General features: G+C 39.3%; 1 protein-coding gene across 1 annotated transcript in view; it reads right to left on the reverse strand.

Annotated features, from left to right (window-relative positions):
- Positions 1-3,680: 3,680 nt before the first annotated feature.
- Positions 3,681-26,979, reverse strand: part of TBC1D1 (TBC1 domain family member 1) — a 300,647-nt gene continuing 277,348 nt past the window's right edge. The window contains exons 20-22 of the mRNA XM_036763075.1: positions 24,029-24,198; positions 13,281-13,454; positions 3,681-5,840 (exon numbers count right to left, since the gene is read on the reverse strand). Of these exons, the coding sequence (XP_036618970.1) occupies positions 5,637-5,840; positions 13,281-13,454; positions 24,029-24,198 (548 nt within the window). The 3' untranslated portion in view covers positions 3,681-5,636. The remainder of the gene's footprint in view (positions 5,841-13,280; positions 13,455-24,028; positions 24,199-26,979) is intronic.

The raw sequence follows: 26,979 nt of genomic DNA on the forward strand, positions 1-26,979 counted from the left end.
GCGATTTGGGCAATATTCATTTATAATTTCTTAAAATTTAGATTTTTTTTTTTTGGTTTAGTCATAGCTTTTGGGAATCTCACATTCTTTAATTATCTCTCTTTGGCCTGTTTACCAGGTAAGTTGTTTTGATAGTTATAATCTCTTCTCTTCTATTCCACCCCCTTCCCAAATCTTTTTATTTGGCTCTAATATTTCTTATCTCATGGAGTCGTTGATTTCTTTTGGTCCATTCTAATTTTCAAGGAATGCATTACTTATGTTTTTCCAATTTCTATTCTAAGCTATCTATTTTCCTCCCAGAGCTGCTATTTCACTTAATTCCCCCTCCATGTCCCCCCTCCCCCCCAACCCCCAAGGCTCTGCTTGCAATTGTTTACTCACATCTCCAGTCTCATTTCCTGGTTTGACCTGGTTTGAGACCAGGATCGGGCTCCCATCTCTTCCTCCCCCCTTGGATGAGCTGTTCAGGCCCTATTTGGTCCTGACCTCAGTTTCCTGGAGTCTTTCATTGGCTTCCATCTACCTTTGTGTATCTGGCCTTAGAGTGCTGGCAGTTTTCAAGACCCTCTTGATCATCTATGATCAGAATCCAGGAGTCCTCAGGACCCTCAAGTCAGAGTTCTGGGGACTTGCAGTCCTGCTTCAGGCATTCTGCTCTGACTGCAGCTGCCTCCCCTTCCTCCACCTCTACCCTGGCCCCTGCCCCTCAAATTCAGAGGGCTGGCTGCTGAATTCCAGCCACTTTGGGGCTTTTTTGCTCGAGCCCTCGAGATTCCTGCTCCTCCAACCAGACCCTCCACTTCTTAAGGATGGTATCCATACCCCTCATTCCACCCCCCACCCCATCGGCTTTATTTTATGTTGTCTCTTCCATTAGATTGTGAGTTCCTTGAGGTCAGGGACTGTCTTCTGCCTTTATTTGTATCCCTGGTGCTTAGCACAGCGCCTGGCACATAGTAGGTTCTTTATATTTAATGACTGACTCTCCTTCCCACCTTCACTGCAGTTTTCACGTGTCTGTCCTTTTGCTTGTTCCCCATTGAGGCTGTCCTACCAGCTGTCCTTTTGTGCAGTCCGGGGCTTACTACTGATTCTCTTTAGATTTCTTCATCATTATTTGATACCATGTTTTAGATCTTTGCTAAAGTATATTTGGGGGTGGGGGGGGAGATTTATATCTTTTCATGCTAACACCTTGACTGGAATTCTAGCCATGCCTCTCTTAATGCCATTCAAGATAAGCACTGGTATTTTTTTTTAAGCTGCCACAGGACACAACTGACTCATTTATTGAGCTTGTGGGCCACTAAAATTCCCAGATCTTTTTCAAGATTCTTTGTTCAGTATTTGATTTCTTTGTGCCCAGTGGAAGATTTTTGCATTTGTTCCCACTGGATTTCATCTTAGAGATTCAGCCCAATACTTTACCCTTTTGAAATCTTTTTGGATCCTGTCATACTGTGTGTTAGCAGTCCCTCAGCTTGGTGTGATGAGTTTCAGGTGCCCATGGGATTTACGGTGGAGGTGTAGAGCAGGCAGAACTTTGGGACTAGGGCTCAAGGGTGTCATTAAGGTTGGATATGGGAATCACTGTCAGATGAAAACACAAAATTCAGAGAGAAAAAGTGGACCCAAGCTATAACTTTGGGATACCTACACTTCAGGCCTGGGAGATGTATAATGAACCAACAAAGGAGACTAAGAAGGAACAAGAAAGTGTATCAAATAATTGGAACCAAAGGAAAGATCTAATTCTCTCATTTTCTCTCTCTGTTCCTCTGTGTGTGTGTGTGTGTGTGTGTGTGTGTACACACACACATATATACATACATACACATACACTTATATATATACACACACATATACATGCACACACAAATAATTGGGCAGATTCAAACCCTAACATACTGTAACATTGACCAATATTATCTAATGTAGCCACAAGTAGCCTGGCCTCCATGTTTTCATCCCCAGAACTCTTTCCAGAGTGCCATCTTACATTACGCCTAGGTGGAAAGAACTTAAAAGCAAAGGACTAATTTTTCCTATCTGTTAGAGGAGACTTAGTGGCAAAAATATAACCAAGGGGTTTAGGGAGATGAAAAAATCAAGGAAAACAGGGAAGAAAATAACAAAAAAAGAATAAAAATTGGGAAATGTTAAGGTTTAGAATGAGAGAAAAGCAGCAATCGTTGGAATGATGGGGCATTGGAGCCAGAAGATTTAAAAAACAACTATTTTGCTCTACCAACAAGAGCAGTACTCAAAGTTGTATCAGACCGTCTGGGCTATTTGAAGCTGTCCTAAGAAATAGGCATAATAGTTGTAAAATGAAGTGATTCATAGGCTTTCTGCTTTTAACACATCCATACAATTCAGCTCCTCTCTACCCTACTCAGCTATATAGTTTGCTGGGCAGAGCATCACCAAGATCCTGCCTAGGGGCAAGGACAGGGATGGCATGTTCAAAGACAGATGTGCAAAGTATTTCTAAACTAGCCAACTAATCTACATGACAAAAGGTCCTCTGCTACGAGTGGAGCTTTCCACCATTGCCACCTACCTCTATGGTCCGGAGACAGGAAGGTGGGGCTGGGCTCCATGGGCTTTGAAGCTAGACTACGGGAAAGTTAATGCTTTTTGTCAGGACTGACAATGGAATTGTCAGAATTGGGTAACCTGGTGACAGGTGTGACAGGAAAATGTCTGAACTATGACTGAAATCACAGACAGATCCATGATAAGAACTTCTCAGCTTTTCTCCAGTTCTGATCATTTCCGGAGATGTCAGGAAAGAAGAAAAAATTTTACTGTAAGTCATGTTTATAGAGGAAGAAGCTGGTCTGGATGTCCTTTAGGGTTTTAGCTCTAGGACTCTATAACTCCATGTAATGACCTGATTTTCCCCAAGTACTACTGTGATAATCAAAGAAAATAACACTCATCAAGAAAGAGTATAGCACGACTTGAAAAATTCCAAACGAGAAGCACAGATCCTGTTAAAACCCAACGCCTTCTGTCTTCCCTCCAGATTCAACAACGTGGCTTACTCATTGAAGACGTCCTCCAGTTTTAAATCCTTAGGCTACTTCAGGTACTGGAATTCAGGAAATAGCCCCTCATTTGGTTTCCATTCCCAAAGATGAATATAGATCCCGAAAGCAAACAACTGGAAGCTTGTCTTTGTATTTAACCTAGAACATGGTAGTCTTAGGAACGAAATACTTTTTTTTTTTGGCAGACTGAATAAATGAACTATTCTTTGGAAGAGGCAGTAGGAGACCCAAACATTCCCTGCCCTACCTTTTAGGGTCATGTGGATGCTTTAAATTCAAGGGTTTATGATGTTCACCCCCAGGTATTTCCTATGATCCAATGATGGATCCACTCTTTCTTCCACCCAAATCTAAATACTGCAGAAATTGTTGCAACCAAGAAGGGAGTTTGGGAGGTACAGGGAAGAGATAGAGAAAGAGAGGCAGGAAGAGACAGAAACAGAGAGACAAGGGACAAGCTGAGGAAAGGAAAAGGTAATATTTGAAATATTTTCACTTATAGTTCCGAAAGACTCCTTTGAACCTTGAGGAACTCATTCATATGGAATTCTATTCCTGGGCTTAAAAGTCCAAATCAAGATGAGACAAAAAACAAAAACAAAAAACACACATAAACACTGGTGAGAATGGTTCACTGTTTTATTGCTTCCTTAACCTAAAGCCAATGTACTTGAGTAGTGGGGTACCAAAATGACTAGATATTACATTCAGAGCATAAAATGAATGATGGGGAAAGAAGCCCTCAAGGGGAACAGACTCCTGGGAGTTTTCTCAGGAGGATGAGAGCAGAAGGAACAAAACTTCTGTCTCTTACTGAAATGGCAGGTATGTGATATCTACAATGAGTTCAAGTCTGCAACTCTTTTTTATACCCCAGGGTTTTTTTCTCTAAAGGTTCTTTTCCAATTGACCCAGTGAGAGGCAGAAGGATTCCTCTCTGGCATAGGAGAGACGTGCTGTGCTTTCAAAATATAAGGACCAAATATAAATTATATATAAATTAAAATGAAAAAGGGAAGTGATTCAAACTTCCACTGTCCCTCCCCAAACTTAATGCTTTATTTTATGGTCAATTTTTTTTTAAGTTAACAGTCTTTGGGAGGCCCTATGTGATATTAAAATAATCAAGTTTCCATGGGCATTTTTACACAAAGTGTATTTTTATCCTGAGAATTACCTTTGCAACGTGAAGGAGTCTTTTGCAACACAAAGAGGTGTACTTTAAGGAAGGCATACGTTTAACACCATTTTATTTTGTTACATTGGGTGGGGATGGGAAGAGAAAGACATACAGGCAGGAGAGACAGGATAGTATGGTGGCAAGTATGCCAAATTTGTAAGTCAGGAAAATTAAGGTTAAGTCCCGATTCTGAAGACTACCAGTTCTGTGACAATGGGCAAAATCACTGAACTTTTCTGAGTCTCAGTTTCCTCATGTTTAAAATGGGAATAACATTCATAATGTTATCTAGCAGGACAATTAAGTGGGAAAGTACTTTGTAAATTTTAAAGGGCTACGTAAATGTTAAATTATTATTATAACTGTGGTTCACTGAAAAGGCAATCGAGTTCCCTGTTACATCTGAGAATACTGTTTTCCAAGGAATGGGATAGGCACAAATGGAGGGGCATTAAGCTGTATCACATGGTACAGCCATGCATAAATAAATAAATGACACTTTACAATGGGACGATAACCCACTACACCAAGCTGTAAATGTCAGAGACATTTGGCAAAGTCAGAAGTATTTGGTAGAGTCTAACATTATGTCATTTCCATGAAACACTCATTATCTATGTTGGTCATCAGTACTAAAGGGACAGGGGATTAATAGTCAATAATAACAACAAAAACCCCTTAATAAAATATGTTTATAAAAAAAAAGGTGACAACCCCTCCCCCCATATGAAAGGCTAACAATTAAACCTAAGATTCTGGAGTTTCACAAATGACCTCAGACACCTCCAATGGTTGTCTGTCATTTATAACACAGATGAACAGTGCCCCAGCTGTGCTCAGGAGAAGAGTCACCCCATGAGTGGTGCCAAGGGTTTGACCACAGAAAACTCCCTCTAAGGGCTGCTCCAACATGGTCCCTGCCAAAGGAGGCACCTTCATCCCATCTTGCTTCGGAAAAACCTCAGCAATTTGCACATTCTTTTGCATGTAGGGGTACTGAAGCACAAGGCAGGAATACAATAAAACATAAAAGTGCATTTATTCATATCAAAGGGCTATCTAAATCTTTAGAATAAACGGCATGGATGGGGATATAGAAGATTTAGGGACTAAGAAGAAAAAAAAAAGTAATTGAACATCTCTCCCTCCTCCCAACTGTTTTTTTAATTGCATTTGTTTTAGGTCAGAAGACTTCCCATGATAACAAAAGCAAGAGTTTCCTCCCTGAGAAACATGTTTCTCTCTACTACATCCAACTCCCTTTTCTGTCTCACTTGGCTAAGGCATGGACAATCGTGCAGATGGTGCGAAAGCCCTCGTGGTGATATTGACTAGGTAGTTTCCCCCTTGTCCCTTTTTTTGGGGGAGCTCATCCAGTCCCTAATGGCAGCTGGTCATTAGTTGTCTTCTGTGAGCTCTGGCTTGGCAAGACCGGGATCTCCATCCCCCAGCTTGGCTGCTTTCTTCTGTAGCTCCTCCACCGTCTGCAGAAGGGCTGACCTTTCCAGTTCTAAAGCCAAAGCTGTCTGTTTCAGTTTGTTCTCGTTGGCCATGAGAATCTCAATGGTGGCTTCGAGGCTTTGGATCTTCCCATTTGCCACCTGGAAGGTTAAGAAAAAGAACTTTATCACCTGATGGAAGAGGAGAGGGAACACTAACTCCCCTAAGTCTTGGGGCTACATTGCTGTTGTACCTAAATACTGAGACTGGCTGACTGCTCTAACCAACAGGGAAACTGGTTTGTGTGTGTACGTACAGAATACACATCATGATGACAACTATTTTTAACCCATTCATCTACTTTCTGTTTTACTGAATTTATAGGGATGAAGAAGGTTTTGTATTCACACATTCAGCAGCTGAAACGACTAACTTTTCAACCATGGATCTCAATTACAGTAGCCCTTCGTCCATTTGGCTTTGCAATGAAATCAGATGTTTCACTTAAATGGATTTTCCAGATAAATGAAGTTAACTCCTTTAAGTACATACTTAAAAACAATCTAAATCGTTTTCGATGGAAAGCTTTCTAAATTGTACTACATACCTCCTTGTTTTAGAACCATAGATTCCTTCTGAAATAACCTTTTGTTGGATCATTTGGGACCATGATGAAATATCACATTGTGCTGAAGCCTCTCTGATACTGAGCAGACTCTGGCTGTCGGGCTTTGATATTGTTCCTCCCTCCTCCTTGACGCCATCCCCCCCACTGATTTTGTCAGTTATCATACCACCTTTGCTATTTTAAAAAATAACAATCACGAACTAGAAAATAATCAAATACATTCATTTCTATATACAAATGTCAGAAAACAGGTTCACGTATGGAATAAGTATGTTTCCATATATATTCTATGTACATTCTCTCCACATATATGTCTATATATTCAAATATATTCTTTTCTATATACAAATGCCAGAAAAGGGGTTATATGTGAACCTACAGACCTGGTACAATTCTAGAAAACATATATTCAATTTAACATGGTAGTACCATCGTGGCCCTGCTTATACCTATGTCCGCTTCTGAACACATCACCCTCTGCTCTCTTCTGTGTATTTGAAAAATGTCTCATTAAAGTCTTTTATTTTTTTAAAAAAATCATAGTTACTACATCTTCCCCTCTCAAATAAAAGCTTTGGTCAGCGAAGCAAAACAAATTTGTTTTGTATTGGTGATGTCTGAAAATGTACATCTCAGCCTGCACACAAGAAGAAGGAGGCATGCTTCATCATCAGACTTCTGGAGTTTTGATTGGCCAGTGTCTAAATAGTTCTCCTGGTTCTATTCACTTCACTTGCATTAGTTCATACAACTGCTCCCAGATTTCTCTTGGACAAGAATATTCCACTTACATTTATATGCCACAATTTCTTCAGTTGTTCCCCAACAGATGGTCACTAACTTTGTTCCTAATTATGTATCCATTAAAAATATTTTTTTTGTCTTTTTTTTTTTTTTTGGTTTTGTTTCTTCTTTCTCCTGATTCATTCCGTTGGTCATAATTCTTCTTTACAACTTGACTGTTGTGTAAATAAGTTCAATGTGAAGTTATATGTAGAAGATATATCAGATTCCATGCCATCTTGCAGAGGGAGGGGAGAGGGAGGGAGGGAAAGAAAATCTGGAACTCAAAGTTCTTGTGGAACTGAGTGTTATAAACTAAAAATAAAAAATCTTAACTATTGAAAAAATATTTTTTGTACATTCATAGCCTTTTTTTAAATCTCTCTAGTGTGGAGGCCTAGTGGTAGTATCACTGAGTCAAAAGGTATGAAGAATTTGGTGACTATATGGGCAAGGTTCCAAATTATTTTTCAGAATAAGTAGACCACCTGAAAGCCCTCTCAACAGTGCATCAATGTATTTGTCTTCCCATCTCCTCACCAATAACTGCCATTTTCCTTTTCTGTCATTTTTACCAAACTGAAGGGCGGGGGATGGAAACATAATTTGTTTTAATTTACCTGTTACTAGTGATTTGGATCACTTTTTCATATGGTTATTGATTACTTGAATTTCTTCCCTTGAGAACTGCTCATTCATGCCCTTCAGTTATTTATCTACTGGGGAATGGCTCTTGTTCATATATATTTGTCTTAATGCCCTATATATCTTGGATATTAGACCTTTATCAGAGAACTATGCTTCAAAGTTTTTCCAAGTTAACTGTTTTCCTCCTAAGTCTAAGTGCATTGTTTATTTATACAAAAAGTTGTTTTTTTTTTTCCAATTTCATGCTATGAAAGCTCTCTCTTTGTATTCTCCTCAAATTTGTTTATTTTATGAACTTGTATATCTAGGTCATGTAATTATTTGGAATTTATTGTGGCATATCATGTGAGCTTTGATCTAAGCCTAATTTCTGCCAGACTACAGTTATATTTTCCAGTAATTTTTGTCAAACTTATCTCAGTAGTTTGTGTCCTTCGGTTTATTGAACATTATGCTGCTATGGTTTAATTGCTTCTGGATCTGTACCTAATCTGTTCCATTTATCAACATCTCTTTTTAAAGAAGTATCAAATAATTTATGCTTAGAGTTCTGTAGTATAAGTTTGAGATCTGGTGACTTCTTTCCTTCTCACTTTTTCCCTCCATTATGTCCCTTGAGATTCTTGAAATTTTGTTCTTCCAGACTAATTTTGTTATAGGTTGGTCTAGTTCTACAAAGCGATTCTTTTGCAGCTTGGTATGTTACCGAATCTATAAATTAATTTAGGTAATAGAGTCATTTCAGTTATATCAGAACATTCTAGCCATAAGCAGTTCATTTCTCTCCAGTTATTACATCTTCCTTTATTTCTTTAATGTTCTGTAGTTGTATTAATATAATTCCCATGTGTGTCTTGGTAAATGGACTCCCAGATTTTTTGTACATTCTGTAGCAAATTTTAATCAATCCCCCCCTCCCCACTCTGCCCTTCTGCTAGGTTTTACTGATAATGTACAGAAAGGTTAACAATACTTACGGGTTTATCTTATGTCCTGCTTTGTTACTGAAGTTATTATTTCCATTAATTTTTATTTGAATCTCTAGGGTTTTCTAAACCATAAATAATCTACAAAAGCAGTAATTCTGCTTCTTCTCTGCCTATACTTATTTGAATAATGCATTTTTCTTGTATTGTTACAGAGAGATTTTCTAGAAATATATCAAATATTAATGGTGACACTGGACATCAACTATTCTACCCTTGATCTTACTATAAAGGCCTCTAATGATTATCATTTACCGATAATGGTAGCTCTTGGTTTTAGATACTGATTAAGGAAAGGAGCAATTACTATTCTACTTTCTAGTATTTTTAATATAAAATAGTGAAGATTATTTGTCGATCTACCAACAAATTTATATGACTTATTTTTTTTTGTTACTACTATGGCCTATTATACGTTTATAGTTTTCCTAATATTGACCTAATCCGATGATCCTGGTATAAATAAAAGTGGGTCAGAGTATATATTATTTTTAAACTCCTACTTTAGCCTCTAAGTTCATGATTAACTTAATATTTTTGCATCAATACTCATCAGAGATAGGGGTCGTAACTTTCTTTCTCTGACTTATCTTCCTGGTATAGTTATTAGGATGCTATTTGTCTCACAGAAGGAAACATCAACATTCTTATCGTTATACATTGTCTCATTTGATCATCAATCAATAAGAATTTATTGATTCCTATATGCCAAGTACTGTCCTAGCCACTGCGCATACACAGACAATAATGAAGTAGTCTCTATCCTCGAAGAGCTTATGCTCTATTGGGGAAGACAGCACATACATAAATAACACAGACAGATACAAAATACACACACGGATACAAAATATGTACAAAGTGAATATAAGGCTGAAAAGTAATTTGAGGGGCAAGGGTTTGAGGGTTTGAAGGGAAGTCAGAAAAGGTCTCACAGCAATACTAGGATGCAAGTAGGAAAGGCAGGAAGAACTATTCCCTTTTTAAAAATGAGAAAATTGGAGCTAAGATTAACTAAATAATTAAGATAAATCAAAAGAAAAATATGTACTTATACAATAATATTTTAAATGAAAAGCTTGGCAAGAACTCTAATCAATGAAATGACCAAGAGTGATTTCAGAAGATGGATGATGAAGCATTCTCCTGCTCTTCGGGGCGGTGATGGCCCCAAGGTGCAAAATGAGGCATACATTTTCAAACATAGGTGAGAATTTATTTGATTATGCATATTTGTTACATTTTTTTGGTCCAATTTGGGGATGGGTGGGGAGAAGGGAGGGGGAGGTGATCAAAAGAGCTACTAAAAAAAGAAAAAGAAAAGGACATCAAAACACTTTTTAAAAAAATGCACAGAAGAGAACAGTAAGTAGACCAGAGGGAAACAAAGAGAAGGAACACAGCTTTGAAAAAGACATACTAAGTTTATTATCTACTTATAAGGAAAAGCCAGCTATGCATAACAGACAAGTAGTCTCATATACCATCCTTTTTCTGTTCTACTCTGTATGTGAACTGTTTATTTTATCTGGTGTTACATTCTGAATAAAAAATTCAAAATTAAAAAAATATATGTTTGAAATGAGGACTGAGGGCTTTCCTACAAGTAAAATACAGAGGACTTTCTAAACAACTATTCTGGCTGTTCAGAAAACTTTTTCACTTATTCTGGGCTCTCAGGTGTGTTCATGTTGAGATTGTCAGGTCAAGTCAAACATATCTCTCCACTTCTTCAAAACTCAACCTGGAACTTTAAATCTTCATTCTACATGGCAGACTACTTCTCTTTAGCCCCATATAAGTGAAACTGCTCATGAGTAATACTAGAAACACAACTCATTAAATTAACTGTAGGTGGTTACTAGGGTTTAGATGGTTGTACTGATTAATGTGCAACGTTTTCAATAAAATAATTAATTTTTAAAAAGTCAACTAAGTTTTCTAGACTCTTAGTTTCTCGTACATAAAATGAGGTACTTGGATTTAGATAAAGCCCCTTTCATCTCTAAACCTGTGATCCTGTGTGTTTAAATTTATTATTAAATGTAACCACATTAAGTTTGGCTCACTGTTCTAACCTATGAAGATCTTTTTGGATCTTGACTTTGATATCCGTGTTCTTGAGCCATATGCCATTTGATAAGCACGGCATCTTATGAGAAGGACAGCATCTCCCTGACATGCCTTCTTTCTTCCCACACACAAGAGGGAGAAGCTTTATCTTAAAGAAGGCAAAGCTGCTCCTGGGACCTGATTGGCCTTGGTTTCCCTAATGCAGTTTCCTGGTCATCTAAGGGCATAAAAAAGCCCCAGAGACGCTGGTGGGTGCCCAAGACCATGAAAGCTACCAGACACATTTCCATCCAGAGGGAGACAAGGGGGAATCACCTCCAGAAAAACTAAGTGCCACTGTACCCTTGTTATTGGTGTCAAGATATTAGGAGACACCCTGTTTTCCAGAGCTAAGGCCCAGCAAGCAGGTTGTGCCCTGAGCTTGGCATAACAACAATTCTTTGCACTGACCCTCTGGCAAAATCACATAATTATTGTACTGCTTTGACTAGCACCAGGTGTTCTCTGAGCTCAGACATGTTCTGGTCATGAAGCCGTATCGTTGCTGTTACCTCTCATTGTCAGGGCTAGACCTCACTGCATAGCCATAAGCAGAAGTATTGAGATCTCCCCACACTGCCTCGGGTGCCCCCACTAGTGGCAGGTCCCCTGGCACCCGTGTCTAGATCCCCTCCTTGCTTACAAGCCTCACTTTGAAATGAAACTTCTGTTTGATTCCTGACTCTCCTGGGCTAGCCTGTTCTGTTAGGTTCTGGCCACCCACAGGTAAGAGGCCTGTTTGGTCCAGTGGACACTGGCTATCCTGTTACCATATTCTTCCTTAACTTGGGCTTCATCTACTTATTAGCTATTTTTTGTTTTGCTCTTTCTAGTCTCCTTGAGGAAGAGAATCAAGGCCAAATAAAAGCTGAGTGGTTCCACCTTCTCCCTACTACCTAGTTCCATTTTCCCATCCACCTCAAGTAGTGATGTTATCAGGCAGAAGTTGCTTATGTTCGGTATGTGGTTAAAAAAAAAAACAAACCCAACACACCGTAATATGTTGACACCTGACTCATTCTTTAAGGGCTTTCCACTATTCCAGCCCACAATGATACCTCTGAGTTCATTATAGCACTTATAGTCTGCTCCACACAACTCAGCAATTAATTGTATCATGCCTTGTTGTTGGGCACGTATGTCTTATTTTTTCAGACTGTATGCCATTTGAGGATAAGGACTGCAGTACCTATTTCATGCTTCTCTGGAAGCATTCTGAAGGCCTACCTACCATAGTGTTAGGCACATAGTAGGCTCTTAGTGATTACTTGTTGGACAACCAATAGGACAAATCGAGGTGCCTCAATGGTCCAATCAACATCATTAAATAGTACCTATTACGAAATGGCCTCATATATGGTATTATAAAAACCAAGTGAAATGATTAAATCTCTGGCCCTAGTAATTTACATTCTCAAACAAGCTTAAAGAAATAAACAGCCATTCGGTACTTGTGTTAAATGGATGGATAAAAGAGCTTTACGATTTGGAAAAAAAAATGTGGCGATTAAATTAAATACTGAATACCTACTGTATTGGCCATTACGAAAGTTATAAAAGAAATAGAAAACATGATTCTTTAAGAGCTTGCCTGGGCTCTTTATTGCAACAGCCTCTCCCAAGTTCTCTCTGCTTCAGGTCTTTCCCCTCCCTGAGCCCGTCCCCAACCCAGTTTACCAAATATGATATTCCTGAAGCAAAGCAGTGCCCTTATCACTATCCTACTCTCTAAACATGTCTTCCAGTTGTTTATTTGTCAGTAAAATCCACTATTCCCTTTCGTGCTTTGCACAGTCCAGCCAACCTGGAGTTCTGGTTTCTCACATAGCATACTCCATTTTCTCTCTCATTGTCTTCACATACAAGCTGCTCCCCATGCCTGGAATTTACTCCCTCTTCCCTCTGCCTCTTGGAATCCCTAGTGACCTTCAAAACCAAACCCAAGGGCCACTTCCTACAAAAGATTTCTCTCCAATTCCATTCAGTTTTAAAAAAACATTTGTTAAGTATCTACTGTGTGCAGAGCACCCTGCTGTACCCGAGAATAAAGAACTATGAGATTAACACCTGGCTGATTTGATTGGCTACCTTCTGTGTTTCTCAACAAGTTGATGTTTCCCTCCAGAGTGCTCTGGTTTGGCTCTTGGAATCTGCTAACAAGTCGATCTTTAGTGGGACGTCCCTTCTGAGCCTTGGTTTATCTCTAGGTGATTCAGGGAAGGGTAACGGTAGAAAGAGCCGAGTTTGGAGATACTCCGGCCACGACACAGAACAGAGGGCAAACCAGCCTTAATGTTGCATAGACTGCTGTGCAGTCACATCATTTGCTCCACAGATAAGGGTACAGAACGTCTTGTGGCCATGAGGAGGTCCACATGGATACCTTCTCTTAGGTGCGTTACAAACAATAATGGGCTCTTTGGGCAGAAAGCTCCACACCCTCTTACCTGCAGCTCTTCTAAGAGGTCAAGGTTCTGTTTACGCAAGCTGCTGTTAGTCTTTTCTAATTTATCCATTCTTTGGTTGTCACTGAGTGGAGATGAATCGATAAGTTCATCCTGAAGCACGTGGTATTCAACTTCGTAAGCTTGTAACTGCTTGGAGATGTCCATCTCAAACACCTGTTGCACACAGAAATGGAGTCAGGCACTGAGAAGACTGAGAACTGCAAACAAATTCATATGACTTCTTTGAACCAGCACTTATTAAGCACCTGTTGCATAACCATTCCAAGAAGACAGGCATTATGTTTTATTTAAGCTTTGGATCTTCCCTTACCACCACCCCCCTCTCTTCCCACCCAATGCTTTCCATTCTCTCCTACCCCTTCCCAATCTGCTGCCTAGCACACCTCTGTACACACATTTGACAACTTCATTAGGTGTTTGTGGAGTAAATGAATGCACGCATGCTTAGTTTCGTGCCAGGCTCTATGGGGGATACTAAAGGCAGCCATGCTTTCTATCCTTGAGGAACTTAACCATTTGGATTAGTTACACTGCTCTGAAGCTCTATGAGAAGACACAATAATACATTAAACAACTAGAGAACAATTTTAAGGCAACACACAATCATAGAGGTTTTGTTACTTAGATAACTGGTAAGGGAAACATGAGCCTTTCTCAAACTTTGCTAGAGAATCATTTCTCTACCAGGTAAAATTATACTTTTAGAGCCTGGAAAGGCAGGCTAGTTTCTTTCTTCTCCAAGTCTGCACCCTAAAATGCTACCACAATGGGTTTTTAAAAAATGACCCATACCCCCATTCACACTGTTATTGGGTCAAAGTTTAATTACAGTTCATCATCAGGAGAATAACTATGCAATAGAAGTGTTTACTGGAAGACCCTCCTTGGACCAAAAAAAAAAAAAAAAGGCAGAAATGGACACAGAACCCAAATGTCACCCACATAGATGAGCGAATGAGAAACAAAGCTTGAGTTGTCCTCCTTCCCATAATAGTAATAGTGATGGAAAAAACCACACATTAGAAAAATAACCCTAAAGCACAGAAGTGAATCAGTCGCTCATTGTTTGGTCTCTCTTAGAAGACAGTGTGACTCGGTGGACAGAATACTGTAGGGACTCAGGAGACTCTGGGCTTATTGCTGCCTAGGCTATTTTTTTCCCTCCCTTCATTGTTTCCCTGAAAATAAGGAGTGGCCTCTCCCAGAACAGTTAAGTGATGGCTTAAACGTATTTGTAGTTTGGGATTTCCATTAAACTGGGTTCTCTATGGGGGTCCTAATATGTTAGTCGGAAAATGAATTTACAAAGTGAAATTAAGGTTAAAAACAGTCACAAATATTCAACCACAATGCTAACCCTTCTCTAATGCCGCAACTTTAATATGGTCCCATCAATGAGGACATGTTTTAATCCTCTTTGAAGTCACACTCAGAATTTAAAGAAATGGAATATAAAAGAATTACACCCCACCTTCCTTTGACGAATCACTATATTTTCTCCTCCTTGAGATGAATTCTTTCCTTCCTAGTTTTCAATTAGGGAAATTACATAAATACAGCAAATTGAATTTGGCATATAAGTATTTACTGACATACACATAGCAGAAAAGAAATAAAATACATGATATTTGTACAGTGTTTTACTTTTCAAAGAACTTTCATGTACATCATCTCATTTTGCCCTCACAAAAACTATAAAGTTTTTATATCTGAGGAAAATAAGTCTTGGAGAGCTTAAGTGATTTGCCTACTATTCCATGGAGAGTAAACTGGAAAAAAAAAACCCTGGTCCTCAGACTTATATGCCACCAATCTTATGGCCACACCGCAGCTGTCTTTCATTTTTACAGCAGATGACTACAAAACCACATCTTGCCTCCATAGGTAATTCAATTTAAAGTCAACAAGTACGCCCTCAGGGACAAGGAACCTAAATGTTTGAGAATCTAATTTACCATTTTAGCATAACAAAAAGCAATTAATGGAGCCCAGCTCAGGACAAAATTATTTAAATAGCTTCAAAACATTCGTGTATGCCTCACTTTAAGAAAATCCAACGTTCAAGAGTCAGACCATACAAAACAGATGACCTTGGGCAACTTATTTCAGTGTATTTGGAATCAAAGGGTCTTAGTTAAAAGCCTATATGTGCCACTTACTACTTTCAAACCTCTCTGGGTCTCAGTTTCCTCATCTCTATAATGGGGATGGGTGGGTGGCTGGGGGAGATCAACTAGATGACCAGCGTGGTCTAAGACTATGACATCTGAATTAAAAAGTTGAAATATAAAAGGATTCATTGCAGGCTGCTTTAAATAATATACTTTCAAAGTGCATATAAATGGGATTATATTTGCAAAAAAATCAGTTAACATACAACTTTCCAGGTGCACAGTGATTGTAAGAAACCAAGACAGAGGTAGAAATCTTTTGAGTGGTGTAAGAAATGGGAGGAGGAGTTTTGTTTCCACAGAACTAAAGGTGTACTTCCCTCTCCTCCCCCACCCCAGCTCTGGCAGAAACCAGGCCTCAAGGTCGGTCATGTGAGAGGTCAGAGGCTTGTAGGCATTCCCATGCTTTTTGAGAAGGCAGTCAGGGGAATTAGAGAGGCCAAACCCCTTGAACTGGTTATCTAGGGTATGGTCTTGGTCAAGAATCCAGGCCTAATGATTTGCATAATTTGCATATGTTAAAGAGGGAAAGTAGGGGAAGTAAAAGAATGTAGTTTAATCCTAAACTAAGACAAGGAAAATCTAATTAACTTCACTTTTGCTTCTGTATCCTTATTATCCTACCTGTATAAACTGTATAACCTAGGAAAACTATGTAAAAAATAAAGATTGTAAACTAACCGTAACTCTAACAGGAGTGGAGGGAATGGTTACCCCTGCTCCTGCAGCTGTATCAGTGTGAGTGTTCCCATGAGCACTACACCCGTTCTCTCTTGAGGAATGTAACAAACTATCTTCCTGTGCCCACTCTGGTCTTGAGTTCTGTGGGTGAAAATGGGCAAATCACATGGATCTTCCTAAGGTCAAGTGAAGGGAAGCAATAGGCAGCGGAAGCTCACCAGGCTTACTCCTGGATCTTGTCTTGGGGTGTCCTGTGATTCCCACTGTTAAGAGGGCTACCCCTCTGGATTCCCTTGGGGAACCCTGTGATCTGCGAAGCCTTCTTAAGGGGACATCACTTGGGACTTCTGGCCCTGTCTCGGGAGCCTTGTGATCTTACCGCCATCCTAAGGGGCCATCACTTGGGTCCTCCTTAGGGTCTGACCCCTAGGAGGCCCTGTGATCCCCACAGATTAAGGGGGGCTACCACTTGGTCTTCCTCTGGGAGTCCTGTGCTCTGTACAGCCTTTCCTAGGGATTATCACAGGAGTTCTTCAGGACTTTGGCCCTGCCTAGGAAGTCCAATGATCCCCAAAGCCGAGTGTTCTCACAATTTGGGGAAGCCCAGTGATCCCCAAAACCACGTTTCTCACAGTGGTATGAAGGTCAGCTTCAGATTCAGGAAGACCTTAGTTCAAACTCTGACTTTGACATACTCTAGGTGTATGACCATGAGCAAGTAAGCAAGTTACTAACTAACCCCTTAGAGTCCTGGGCAACTCCCCAAACCTAAGTTAAAAGGGAAATAGCATTGGTGGAGGGAATTTACATAATGGAATTTTCCTGCATCACAAATCAAGACATTTTAAGACTACATAGAAATGAAGTGGAGATGGATCTGATGCTATTGTCATTTTGGGATCTGCCTACAAATCTGTGCTAAAATGCATCTATCTCACTCTCTCCATACATATATATACACACGTACACATAAATATACGTGCATATCTCAATTATTTTTTTCCCATCAGAAAGGTTTATTTAAATTACGTTGTAGCCTGGTAAGTCTCAGCAACAAAGCCTTTGAGCATTTTAGGTAGATAGAAGACCAGCTAAGGTTAATGGGTTTCAGTTGGCCCAAGGCCTTTCAGCCCTTCATTAATTGCTAGGTCACAGGGGTGGGCAACCTGCACATGTGGCCCTCTAGGTCCTCAAGTGCAGCCTTTTTGACTGAATCCAAACTTCACAGAACAAATCCTCTTAACAAAAGGATTTGCTCTGTAAAACTTGAAGTCAGTCAAAAGGGTGCACTTCAGGACCTAGAAGGCCACATGTGGCCTAGAGGCTGCAGGTTCCCCACCCCTGCCCTAGGAAGTACCTTGAGCTATAATCATTATTACCTAATTGTATCATTACCTCCTAACTGCCAAATCTATGGTTGTTCTAGTTTTTGCCATGATAATCTAGAATCCACCCCAAACCATGGCAATATATACTAGATTCTGAAGACTGCTTCACCTCCAGGCCAATACCTCTGAACTGTTGATTAGATGCTTTGTGAACAGGATGGCCCCTTCCTCTTAGCTGAAGGACACAAGTGTTGTTTTTCAGGTCTCAGAATCTTTGCCACCAGAAAGGAAGACAGGTCCAAGGTTGAAAACCAGGGCCACTGATATGCCAAATCAAAGCAGCAAAGTACAAGTTGAAGAAAGAGCAATCATACACCAGGGCTAGAAGGCCTGGGCGTTCAACAGGACCTGTAGCTACCTGAGCTCTCCATTATGAGCTTACTGATTTCAGACAGAGTCAGAAGGGTCCTCTACAGGTTATCAAACTCTCATTTTACAGACAAGGACACGAGGCCCAGAAGTTAGGTGACTTGTCCAAAGTCATACAAGTAGAAAGTCACAGGGTCAGGATCTGAACTCCAGACCCCTGCCTTCAAGATCAGCATTGAAGGTCTTACATAGAGCTTACACAGTGGGCTAGTATCTTAAACAAGGAATTATCAGAGCAGCTTTGCTGGGTGTTGTGTCTTCTTTCCAATTATTCTATTTTTAAAAAGTGACACAGTTCTAAGTTATCTGATAACCCATAAGTTCCATGCTTGGTTTTCCTAAGATTTTTCATATAAGTTCCAGATACCTGGAACTAAGGACAAGAAGCCAACATTTCCATTTGTTAAGCCTGTCATGTGCTCCTTAACACCCCAGTTGAATTTACCCAGTTCCAGTTTTTCAGCATTGTAAGATAATGGCACAAACAGCCCCAGAGTTATTCTGCCTGCTTTGGCAAGATGAAGCCAGTAGCAGACTGCCAAGGTTAGGATCTGTGCATCCAAGGTCTAAGCTTCTGAAGACTGTATATTTAATTTGCTAGGCAGCTTCCTAAACATCTACCCTGTCTGTATCCAAGCTTCTTGGACTTGGGCATTGATATGGCTAATGGCTATGCTTTAAAAAAAGTGTAAAAAGTATATAGAGACATTGATCCTATTCCCATTTCACCCTACGCCTTTCTTCTTCTTTTATAAACAGATCCCAAAATGACAATAGCGTCAGATCCATCTCCACCTCATTTCTATTCGGTCTTAAAATGTCTCAATTTGTGATGCAGGCCATTTAAAAGACAAGAATATTCATTTTCAGGCTCAAACCTTGGGTCCTTAACACTTGACAAGATACACTTGCCCCTTCCTGTTGGGAATGTCTGATCTTTTTAGAAGTGCTTAGATTCACAGCTGCTCCTGGGCTTCTAGGTGACAGCTGGAGGGTGAGGAGGGTCCAGCACAGCTTTTACAAACATCTGTATCTGGCACTGGGAGTTGTGTTCTTTCTCCTTCCAGGTCCAGATCAGGCCACAGTTTCTTAAGGCTTTGTGATCTACGGAATGAATTATTTTGACAAAATGGGGCCACGGCTGCCCTCGATGACCACCCAGAAACTTCCAGCTGGTACAAGCCCATCTGTGTGGTTTTCCTGACCACACAGGAAGCCTCTCACACCTGTCTGACTCTTTGAGTACAATATGCCACTGGAGGAGGTTCTAGGGAATGCGGAGGAGGAATGGGGAGAGTGTAAAGAAGGGAACAGAGAGCATTAAGCTCCCAGCCATGAGATGGGAAAGAGGAAGAAAGGGCGGAGTTTCTTTTTTGCTTTAAATTCGGAGCTCCTGGCTTTATTTCCGCTTCTTATCAAGACTGTCAGTGGGGAAGAGAGGCCTTATGATTCCCTTTGAATAGCAGCTAGTGATACCACAGAGGCTTGTGGGATTTGAGGGGGAAAAAGAACAGTCACTGGCCTCTAGGTTTTGGTGCTAGTGCCTAAGGGTTCATAATTTTTTCCCCATGACTTATACTTTAGCACAAATGATGACAAATAAAGGAAAGGAACACAACAAGAGCAAAAGAATGTGAACAGCAAAAGGAAAAAGGATCACAAAATTGGGAGGTGGATTATACTGCTAAAACACAGAAAACAATATGATGTATGGCACCTGAAGGTTTACAAAGCACTTTACCTACATTATTTCACCGGATCCTCCCAACAACCCTGTGAGTTAAATACTCTAGGCACAGGAATTATTTTCTCTATTTTACCAATGAGTAAACTGAGGCAGAGAGGTGTAGTGATGTCACTGTCACAGAACTATTAAGAGTCTGAAGCAATACTTGAACCCATATCTCTTCTGATCCCCAAATGAATTCTTTCTACTATACTACTCTGTCTCACGATAAAGGAAAGGACAGCAAAGATAGATGGATAGATAGATATAGACACATACATATAGGTATGTATGTATGTACATGTGTGTATATATGTATGTGTGTGCATCTGTATTTGTGTATATCTATCTAGTGGAATTTAATTTAATCTTAAAATTTAATCAAAATGTACATGGACACCTGCTGAATGGCTTTAACAAATTGCCACATCATATCCATAGGTCAGTTGTAATGACACTGCCAACTTTTCTCAGGTCACGTTTGCTGTTTCACTCTTCACCACTTAAGATAACACAACAAATGAAAACAACACAACCCTTTTAGCAAAGCTGGTCCTACAGAAGATTCCTGTGAGTGGCTCCATCTTTTGGTTTCTCTATTCTATTTGATCGCCAGCAGCCAAGAAATATTGGATTCGAAGGAACTTTTTCAATTGTCCCCTATTGTTGCCCACTTGCTGCCATGATTTCTTTTCAGAATAAGTGAACTTCAAAGGGTTCCTTCAGCATCACTGGGGATGGAGGAGCTGCCAGCAGGACAGAGAGGTATTCCAGAGGAAGCCCAGAGAGAAGAGGCAAGGCCAACAGAAGGGAAGAGGGAGTCAGGGAGACGGAGAGGAAGAGTGAGAAACTTTCTATGTTTTGAACAGTTAGCATCTCTTTTACTTTACTGTGAATCTGATTGGTTTCCACTCCAAATGCCCATCTCTTTAATGAGAGTTCTTAGCTCACAAGGGACAGAGAAAATCCATAGCCCTCAAAGGCTCCATGAAAGCACTCCAAAATCTTGTCATTCACCAGCATATTTCAATGGATCTGTGATTTCATTAAAGTCAGCATATTCCTTCTGATGGCACATAGTCCATTCATGCCCTCCCGAAAATCCTCTGCAAGGAATTTACCCAATATATTGAAGACCTTCCTCTCTAGCAATCCTGACATTGTCCAGATACTGATGAAGAATATAGGCTATGAACTTCATTCTTGCTATATGTCTGACCCTCTTCCTTTTCTGAATGTACATGTCTGATGACATTCCCTAAACTACCTCTCCTTTGTTAACTGGCTATTGGGTTAAAGATTTTAAGGATGTTGGAAAGCCCAAGACAGAGAGCCCTGCAGTACACCAACACCTCCAGGGCAGCCCATGGATGATGAACTTGCAAAGGGGAATGAGAACTGGTCAGAGAGAGCAGTGCCCTGAAAACCCAGAGAGAAGGCGCCGTTGGTCAAGTGGTACGGTCAGAAGAAAGAACGTAAGGAACTGTGGCAGGTGAGCAGGTTGGAGCCAATGAGTGCAGAGCACCTGTTCTAGGAGTCTGGATGTGAAAGGGAAGAAAGATAGAAGATGACAATGTGAAGGATGAAATGAAGGTTTTCTAAGGAAGGTGGAGAGTTGGACATGTGTGTTAGCAAGGAAGGAGCCAGTAGACAAGGGGAAAGAATGAAGAAAATGAAGACATATGTATTAAGACTATAGTACTCTTAGGAGGGTTTAGACCTGGGTGAGTAGCCAGACCAAAAGAGTGGGTCATAATATAATATTATTATATAATAATATATATAATATAATATTAAGTGTCAGCTTCTGAGAAGGTCTATAACGATCTCTTCTATGCCATCCACAAAATGTAGTCATACAAATTCTGCCTGAAAACCTCCTGTAAAGGGCAACCCACGGCAAGTCATTTAACTTTAGGCATCTCCAGTTGTTAGAATGTTTTTCCTTATATCAGATCTTAATGCACCTCTTTGCATCTTCCACCTTAATGTCACCTTTGTCTTTCTTCAAGGATAGTTAATTGGGCCAAACTAAACAGTGAAATAAAGATAAATTTTAAATCCTACACCTCGATTAAAAAATTCAACTGCACACGCAAGACCAAAGGTCCTGTGAAAAACATATGAGGTCATCAGTCAATCTAATGACAATTTAAACACATTAAGCACTTACTATGTGCCAGACACTGTGTTAGGTGTTCAGGATACAAAGACAAAAATGAAGTAACTATCGTCTTCCAGAATATCAATCTGGCTCGCGTTACGGCTTTTAACCCCACTGTTCTAGTACAACTAGGATCTCCAAAGTTATCAATAATCCTTTATTGCTAACTATGATGGTCATGTGTCAGGCTTTAGTCTACTCACATCCATCTACCAGACCATCACTCCACTGGCTTCCCATCATAAATGCTCATGAACCATCATCCCTTTCACTGAAAGCATACCTTTCCTCCTGTCAGGGAACTCTATCTTCTCTGATAAGTCAGAGCAAAGAGAGATGTCCTTCCCCTTTAGCAGGGAGATCAATTTACATTAAACGCACCACGTTGTTGTTGTGTCTGGGAAAACCACAAACAACAAGGAAATATGTGTTCAGATTAAAAGGTGAGCGTCCCATCACTGGAAGCATTCAAACTGATAATAAATGGCCAACTGCCTAGGGATGTTTTTCAAGGGAAAGGAGGAGGATGAATTTGATGACATTGGAAAACATTAGGTTCTATAAGTTAATTTATGCTGCTCTTTGGGAGTTACTCTGAGTTTCCATAAAACTTCAGGTGGAGGTGAAATACCTGGAGAATTCACCAGGAAGAGATTTTAATTTATATGTATAATAGAACAGTAAACCAGTTATTTGTTGAATACCTACTATATGTTAGGAGGTAAGGAATGGATTAGAAAAGCCCACAAGCAGTTTATAGCCTATGGCAAAACAAATTGTGGTACATAAATGTGATGGAATATTATTGTACTGGAAGAAAAAACAAGCATGATGAGAGAAGTGTAGAAAGATTTCTGTGAATTGATGCAAAATGAAGTAATAAGCAGGGCCAAGAAAATAATGTGTATGAAGAGTAAAAAATGATGGAAATGAAAAGAACCACCACACACAAACAAAACTGAAACTGAAAGTTGACCCCAAAGAAGGCCTATGAGAAGATATCTCCTCCCTCCTGCTCCTCTGTAGAGCTTGGGGACTATAGGTATAAAGCACTGCATGTAATGTCAGATTTTTTTGGAAGTATCTATCAATTTTATAGAATTTTTTTCTCTATTTCCTTCTCTTTCTTTAAACAAATTATTTTGGGAGTATAAAGGAGTGGGGCAGGGGACAGATTTAAGGGGAAATCTAGGTGATGTAAAAATAAAAAGAATCAAGAAAATCTATTTTTTGAAAAAACTTTACTTTCTAATTGTACTAAGTGTAATCTACAAAGCCTCAAAATATTGTAGAACCTTCTAAAATAAGAATTATACACACTCAAAAGGATTTGGCCTAGTAATTTAGACTAGGAAAAAACCAAGTGGATGACAAATAAATTCTAGGCATGGCACAAAGGCATGGACAGATGAGAAATGGAAAGTCACATAGAGGCCAGTTAGGTTATGCATGTTGAGATTCTTGGTCAGCTACAATTTGGACTCAATGGCTTTTGAGGTCCTACCCAACTCTCAGGGTCTGTCATTTGGGGATTTACTCTCTTTTCTATTGAGCCAAAATCTGCATTCCTGAAACTTACCTATTGGTCTTAGTTTTAAAATGTAGTCAACCAAAATATTTAGTACATAACACTCCATTTTTCAAATACTAAATCTCTTTCTACAATCTGAAGTAAGGGGTGCTAAAATGAAAGGTGAAGAATTGGATTCTAACAAGGATTGGTTTTTTCCCCCTCTCAACCACACAGTTAGGTAACATACATTATATTTTTCCTCCCAATCATATATTTATGTAATATACATTATATTTAATACAGCATTACGATTAAAACAGTTTTGCTTTAAAATGGAAATGCATTAATATCCCTCTGCAATCAAAACATTAATAAAAGCCACATGAAAAACCTTAGAAAATATATCTATATATTTCAGAAGAGCAAAAGGCTAGACGTGAGCATTCTAAATCTTAAAGACTGCTAAAATGCGCACTAGTTTTTATATTAAACGGCACAGGCATTTTTCTATTGGCAAGTCTTACCAATGAATTTATCATTATTGGCTGACAAATAGTTACCAATCACCTCCTAAGTGCAAAGCGTTGTGTGGGATAAATAGTTGTGCAAGACATAATCCCTGCTCCCCAGAACAACTTTCTGATCACACAGAAGTCATTGTTTAGGATACATCTAAGGGTCACTTGATTTTGTGAACACCCACACTCAATCATACCTGATTTATGGTCTTTTCCATTTGCACCAAGCCCAGATTTGGTAGTGTATTTTTAATAAAATCTACTATGGTTTCTAAGTTTTCATGTTGTAGAATCAAGGGTTTATGGCTTCCTAGTAGACTTAAAGCCACTTTAAATATGACCTCTGATCCCTGAAGAAAGATCATATCTAGGAAAACATAGAAAAGGAGAAAGTTAAACCAAACCAGCTTCTGATGAAATAACATAGCATTTTTTTATCCACAATAGTCATTCATTACAGAATCACATACATTACGGAATCATAGAAGTTTGTTTTTTTTTTTTATCTGACAGGAATATTGATCCAACTGTCTGCATTTTGCAGCAGGCTTGGAAATATCAGCCCAAATTCTTTTAACTTAATACCATTTCAACATATTTTAGATAAAACAGTGTGAGACAGTTTTTGCAAACAATGGAAAGATAAATATTAATAATTTTAAGGACACATATGCCTTAAGGAAATCAATGACAAAAACAAAGGCCTAATATTGACCAACACACACATATAGTATATATACCTACCTATGCCCATATATTTATAGCATATATAAATACATTTATATATACTACTACTATTTGTAGTGGCAAAGAACTAACACATAGTAGACACCCACTAACCGAAGAACAGATAAACAAATTGTGCTGCATGAATGTCATGGAATATTACTGTGCTATAAGAATACAAATGATAAACACAGAGAAGCATGTGAAGATTTATATGAATTGATTCAAACTGAAGTAAGCAAAACCAGGAAAATTATATATATGTATATACACACACACACACACACACACAGACACACACACACAGACAATATAACAATATAAATGGAGGGAAAACCTAATAACAAAAGATTCAAAACTGTTACTACAAAGTTAAAATGAGCACCCCTGGCCACAAAGAAATAAGTACCTTTTCTTTGAAGGGGATGAAGAAGAATAGGGACGAGAAACGACTCTAGGTATGGAACACTGCATATGATAGAATTTTTCAATATGTTGGTTAGTTTTGCTGAACTTTTTTAATTATAAGAGATAGGTCTCTCAGAGGAGGAGGAGGAAGAGGTAAAGAATATATTATGAAATGTGAGTTACATAAAAACATTGTGTGTGTGTGTGTGTGTGTGTTTTGTCCTTTGTTCTTGAAGAGTGTCATGACAACAGTAAGTATGATGATAACCATGACTTGCAAGTAAATTAGATTTAAGTGAGGGAGAGCTATGAAAAGTCACCAGCTTCACTTTCTCCTCTAGAGCCCTCTGAATCCAGTGCCCAGATATAGGTCAGGACAACTGGAGATTGCCCAGGATGTAGTGGGAGACCTTGGCCTTTTATAAAAACAAAAGATATTAATGAAAACTTATTTATTAAAATACCTCTAAGCTATTTTTTGGAGATTTGGTGCTGTAGGTGCAAAGGAGCATCAGGCAGAATGTAATTTGGGGGCTTACTGTGGAATAATGCTTGTGCCCCCATTTGTTTTAAAAAGTAATATGACCAAAAAAATGATACAATGTTTATAAAACTCTCAGTTTTGTAAAGAAAGCACTATGCATATGCCCACAAAGCAGTATTGTGAAAGAAAAGTTCTATAGATCTATTTGTGTTTAACATCCCTATCCTCTCAGGACATAACTGTGTGTTTTTGTTTGTTGGGGTTTTTAAGTTGTAGGTTTCCTGGTAACCAAAAGGAATAGACTGCATAGGATGTTTTCATGGATTCTAAGTCTCTTCCATCAACCTGATTTTTTCTGATCTCTATTAAGGAAACCATCTACATAGAATCTCATTGACCAGTGGACCATGTCATGAATTCAAGACACTCTGATGTGTCTTCTAGACAACTTGTGGTTTTCATTGTTGGAACTAGAAAGTGGGTGCTATTAGAGTCCCAAGGCAGACAAAGATAAGGAAAAGATAGCCTTTGTTGTCCAGTAGAATTCTACTAACTTGAATACATGTCAAAGGATTTCTGAGGATCTGCCAGGTTTTCAACTATTCATAAAAAATGTGGCTTAGATGACCTTCATTTTGTTCATTGCTAAGTTGGAGGCTGAAGGCAGCACTAGACAACTGAGTGTGCCATTACTACAAGTCAAGAAAGACCAATGTAGATCCAGATGGGCTATCCCATAGGCTGTGGACATCAAAAACCTTGGAGAATCCTATAGAGAAGGTAAATTCACCTATAATATGAAAAAATTTGGGCTGCTAATTCAAAAAAGAGCAGCTTGGACATCTCCCAGAAAAAGTGCAATCAGAAGATTTCAATAGAGAATCACAGAATTCAGTGGTTGGAAGGAACCTCAATGGCCATCTAGTTCAGGCCATACATGAAAGGAACCTCCTTCCTATCTATGCCCACACCCCCCACCATTATAACCTACCTGACAAGTGATTATTGACTTTCTTCATGACGACCTCCAAGGTGGGGGAATCTAAGTAGCCCATTTTACCTTGAGACAGTTCTAATTGTAAGGAAGTTTTTCCTGACCATGGGCCTAAATTGGCCTGTTCGTAACTGCCACCCACTGCTCTTAGTTCTGCTCCACTTTGACCAAATAGAAAAAATCTAGTCCCTTCAAATATCTGATGACAGCTATCTTGTTCATCATGAGTCTTCTCTAGGCTAAACATGTCTAGCTCCTTCATCTTCATATGACAGAACTGACGGCCTTCACTATCCTCTCTGTCTTCCTCTGGATACTCTTTATCAATACCCTTTTTAACTGCGGTATCCAGAATTGAACACAACCATCAAGACTGAGGTGAGATAAGAGCAGAGGCTATGCTCCTCATAACGCAACCAAAATCACATTAGCTGCTTAGTGGACACTTTATGCCACTAACTCATATTGGGCTAGACTACAAGTCCACTACCTACTCCAGATCTTTTTCAGACAAACTGCTATCTAAACATGTCCCT

This window comes from Trichosurus vulpecula, chromosome 6, assembly GCF_011100635.1.
Source record: "Trichosurus vulpecula isolate mTriVul1 chromosome 6, mTriVul1.pri, whole genome shotgun sequence".
Classification (NCBI taxonomy): Eukaryota; Metazoa; Chordata; class Mammalia; order Diprotodontia; family Phalangeridae; genus Trichosurus; species Trichosurus vulpecula.